This window comes from Palaemon carinicauda, chromosome 20, assembly GCF_036898095.1.
Source record: "Palaemon carinicauda isolate YSFRI2023 chromosome 20, ASM3689809v2, whole genome shotgun sequence".
NCBI classification, from domain to species: Eukaryota; Metazoa; Arthropoda; class Malacostraca; order Decapoda; family Palaemonidae; genus Palaemon; species Palaemon carinicauda.
In genome coordinates this window covers 117,814,703-117,819,702 of record NC_090744.1, presented here as the reverse complement: position 1 = coordinate 117,819,702, position 5,000 = coordinate 117,814,703, and the positions used below count along the sequence as shown (strand labels likewise).

The window sequence follows — 5,000 nt, the reverse complement described above, 5'->3', positions numbered from 1 at the left end:
GCAATAGTTTGAGGTAATTTGCATGGTTTCAAGGTAATTTTTAAGGTAATTCTAAAGTAATTTTGGTTTTACGAAATTGCGAGCTTCAAATTTAAGGAAATTGGGAAATTTTTAGGGTAATTAAGTTTGGCTCGACCAAGGTCAGTTATTCAATATTTATTTGGATGTGATTAACAGGGTTTAAAAGGAATTACTTTAGTTTGAGGTAATTTGCATAATTTCAAGGTAATTTTCAAGGCAATGCTAATGTAATTTTGGTTTTACGAAATTGCAATCTTCAAATTTAAGGAAATTTGAAAAGTTTTAAGGTAATCTAAGGTAAAAAGCAGCATCATCTAAGGTATTGGCCACATGCTCAAGTTTAAATCACGTCAGAGTTTAAAATCGAGTATGTTCCATGTGGTCATTACCTTAAATGCTGCTGCTTTTTTATCGTAGATTACCTTGAAACTTTTTCCAATTTGCTTAAATTTTAAGGTATTAAAACCGAAATTACCCTAGAAATTACCTGGAAACCATGAAAATTACCTCAAACTAAGTTAATTACCTTAAAAGTTTAAACCCTGGTTGTGAATGAATCAGTGGATCAGTAGATATTTAGACGTATAGTTTATTAAAAGAATGAGTCATAGGGTAATCAAATAAATAACCCATTTAAGTTATCATTTAAATTGATAATTTGACACATGGGCATTTAAATGAATCATTCAAAAAATCATAATTCAAATAAATAAATAAAAGGAAAAATTATCTAAAAAGAATTCGGTATTTCGATTCGAAATGCAAATAAGAAAGGAGCTTAAAACTACTAGCAAGAAAATTCAGTACATATATGAAGATATTGATAATAAATAAATATATATATATATATATATATATATATATATATATATATATATATTATATATACACACATATATATATATATATATGTATATATATACATATATATATGTATATATGTACATATATATAGATATATATAGATATACTGTATGTGTATATATATATATATATAAATATATGTATATATGTAAATATATATAGATATATATACATATACTGTATGTATATATGTACACATATAGATATATATATATACATATACTGTATGTATATATATATATATATATATATATATATATATATATATATATATATATATATATGTATATATATATCTATCTAGATATATATATTCGAATGATCAGCTGATTAACATCTAGTAGGTAATAAGCCACTGACGAAGAAATGAATCTTTTCGACCAGCTGTTCCGAATTTTCTCGTGTAAAATCTTCCCAAAACACTGAATTTCTTTTTTTTTTGACACACTCCCCCCCCCCCCCATCCACATACACCTATTCTAAAAAAAATTACCCAGAAATGAATTCAATTCAGACCCAAGTAGCAAGATCATCATCATAATCATCATCCGCCATGGCTATTGATGCAAAGGGCCTCGCCTAGATTTCGCCAGTCGTCTTGATCTTGATCTTTTAATTCAAAACTTCCCCATTCACCATCTCCTACTTCAATCTTCATAGCCCTCAACCATGTAGGCCTAAGTCTTCCAACTCTTCTAGTGCCCTGTGGAGCTCAGTTGAAAGTTTGGTAAGCTAATCTCTTGGGGAGTGCTGAAAGCATGTCCAAACCCCCTCCATCTACCACTCATCATGATCTCATCTACATATGACACACGGGTAATCTCTCTTATAGTTTCATTTCGAATCCTGTCCTGCCATTTAACTCCAAATAGTGACAAGACACTAATAGCAAAATCATTACTTGGGCGAGTTTAAAGCTCAGAGCGAGATACTAAAGGATTGAGATTAAATATTAAATATGAAGGAATTCCGTACACGTGTAATTAAAGGAAACTAGCCCCGTTATGTATTCTTTTTCCAGCTTATTGTGGAGATTATTTTACATAGTAATTATCCTCATTAGGAAATAACAGCCAAAGTAATTAGATTCCTCCTCTTGTGATAACATTTTTAAGCGTAGTATTAATTAGAGCGTAATGAGACTTAGGTAGGCAATTAACATTTGCTTTGTTTCTCCAATTGAATGTTCAAGAGGTAGATATAATAATAAGTTAGAATTCGTATTTTAAATCTTTTCCGTTTTGAGTCAGTTGAAATCAGTTGTTTGAGATTTATGCAAACTATATTAGAATCACAATTTGAAAATTCAAGTTTCAATTATTTACCTTGAAAGTCCTAGAAGGATTTATGAATTCATAAATAAGGATTTTTTAATTCATAAATAAGGATTTTTTAATTCATAAATAAGGATTTTTGAATTTATAAATAAAGATTATTTTGATTCATAAATAAGGATTTTTAAGTTCATATATAAGGATCTTTTAAAATTCATAAATAGGAAATTTTGAATTCATAAATAACGATTTTTAATTCATAAATAAGGATTTTTTTTATTCATAAATACGGATTTTTTAATTCATGAATATATTTTGAATTCACAAGGATTTTCGAATTCATAAAAAAGGATTTTTTTTATTCATAAATACGGATTTTTTAATTCATAAATATATTTTGAATTCACAAGGATTTTCGAATTCATAAATAAGGATTTTTTAATTCATAAATAAGGATTTTTTATTCATAAATATATTTTGAATTCACAAGGATTTTTTAATTCATAAATAAGGATTTTTTTAATTCATAAATAAGGATTTTTTTTTAATTCATAAACAAGGCTTTGATTTAAAAAATATGGATTTTTTTTAATTCACACCAAATTATGACATTTATATTCATAGATAATGAGGAATTGAACCTTTCGTTTTAATGGAATGTTGAACCATTTCTTGAAATTTTGATGAAGAAAAATGTCAAATTTTAAAAAATTGCAAAAAAACTATCTTAAAATTCAATAAATTCTATCTAGGCGTGAACATACAAATATTAATCTGCATAAAACAATAAAAAGGTTAATTTTAGGAGACATTAAAATCACATCACAATCTATAATCGAGACAATTAAGGTAATTTCCGTGACATATTTGTCTGTTGATAAATACTTTCTTTGTAAACGTTAAAAATGTATTTAAATTCTAAAAGATGGAAATTTAATCGGATATATCAATATAAAATTCATTTCCAAAATGGTTTTAATATGAGCGCAAAGACAAGAAAAATATTTATAAAAAGTTCATATTTCATAATACTACTGTTGTATCGTAAATAGTTGAGAAATTTGAAATATTTTCTTTCCTATTTTTCACTAAACCTTTTCAGCGTTGAAGGTTTTTTCACCGTTTATATAATTTCATAGAATCGGATAACCATTTTCCTTTTGTTTTTTCATTATTTTTCACTAATCCTCTCATCCAATAGCACGAAAAATCTTTTGCTTAAAGTTTATTTAAATCATAATCACATAAATGATGAAATGTTGAAATAATTTTACTCCATATAACAATAGATTTATGATTTAGTGTTTCATTGCCTTAAAAATATATTCCATCATCCAAGTTCAGGAGATAAACGTATATAAAAAAAACTCTTTTGAGAAAAATTAATCTTACTAAATTGTCTTGATAATAATTTCCATATTATTTCACTAATTATTGTTTACGATAAAATTAATTATCACAACCAAGCCACGAAAATTAATGTACATTAACATATGTAAAATTTATGGCTAAAATCGTTTCTATACCAACAATGTTCTATCTAGTTTCTCTTCCTCTTGTTTTGTTAAAGTTTTTTATAGTTTATATAGGAAATATTTATTTTAATGTTGTTACTATTCTTAAAATATTAAATTTTTTCTGGTTTCCTTTCCTCACTGGACTATTTTCCTTTTTGGAGTTCCTGGGCTTATAGCATCCTGCTTTTCCAACTGGGGTTGTGGCTTAGCATTTAATAATAATAATAATAATAATAATAATGATAATAATAATAATTCTAACAATAATCACAAATATATATTCAAAGAAAATCGCAACCCATAAATTTTACGAAAATCCCAACCTTTCTCAACTAGGCTTTTTCTCTCTCTCTCTCCTAGGCCTGCAAGAAGACAGGATAAAGTCCTCGGCTCATCCCAGGCTGCTGAGCGTCGTCAGCCGGCTGACGGTGAAAGTAACAAAAGCTGACGACGGACAGCAGTACTCCTGTAGGGCTCTGCATCCGACTCTGAGGGACTCGAGGGCTTCGCTCATCACGTCCGTCATATTATCCGTCTTGCGTAAGTACATAAATAATTCCAGAGTCTTTGTAGTTCCGGGTTGGTAATTAAAATGCGTAGTTGGTTGGGAAGGTCCGGTTTGGTAATTAAAATGCGTAGTTTGGTTGGGAAAGTCCGGGTTGGTAATTAAAATGTGTAGTTGGTTGGGAAGGTCCGGGTTGGTAATTAAAATGCGTAGTTGGTTGGGAAGGTGCGGGTTGGTAATTAAAATGCGTAGTTGGTTGGGAAGGTCCGGGTCGGTGATTTAAAATGTGCAGTTGGTTGGGAAGGTCCGGATTGGTAATTAAACTGTGTAGTTGGTTGGGAAGGTCCGGGTTGGTAATTAAAATGTGTAGTTTGTTGGGAAGGTCTGGGTTGGTAATTAAAATGTGCAGTTTGTTGGGAAGGTCGGGTTGGTAATTAAAATGTGCAGTTTGTTGGGAAGGTCGGGTTGGTAATTAAAATGTGGTTATATATTTACTATAGCATAATATTCCCTAATGAGTAAAGTAAGATGTGTTCCTGGTGTATTTATAAGTACTTTTAAACTATTCTCATGCAAGTAATAGGGGGGGGGGGGAAACTAGTTCTCAAATTAAAAAAAAATATACTGAAAATCCAAATTTTGAAAGGAAAACAAACGCACGAACACCACTTAATCTAAGGTTCCCCATCTAACCTAACCTAAGAGCGGTATCCTTACTAACAGGAGGGGGACTTTGTCCCTGCAAACCAAATATCCTCCTTCTTGCGGATAACCCTCTCCTACTTACAACCCCGTATCCCTGACTTATTCTAAAATTAA

General features: G+C 29.5%; 1 protein-coding gene across 1 annotated transcript in view; it reads left to right on the top strand.

Annotated features, from left to right (window-relative positions):
* Nucleotides 1–5,000, top strand: part of LOC137614430 (nephrin-like) — a 395,945-nt gene that overhangs the window by 302,251 nt on the left and 88,694 nt on the right. Inside the window, exon 6 of the mRNA XM_068344246.1 lies at nucleotides 4,037–4,216. Within this exon, the coding sequence (XP_068200347.1) occupies nucleotides 4,037–4,216 (180 nt within the window). The remainder of the gene's footprint in view (nucleotides 1–4,036; nucleotides 4,217–5,000) is intronic.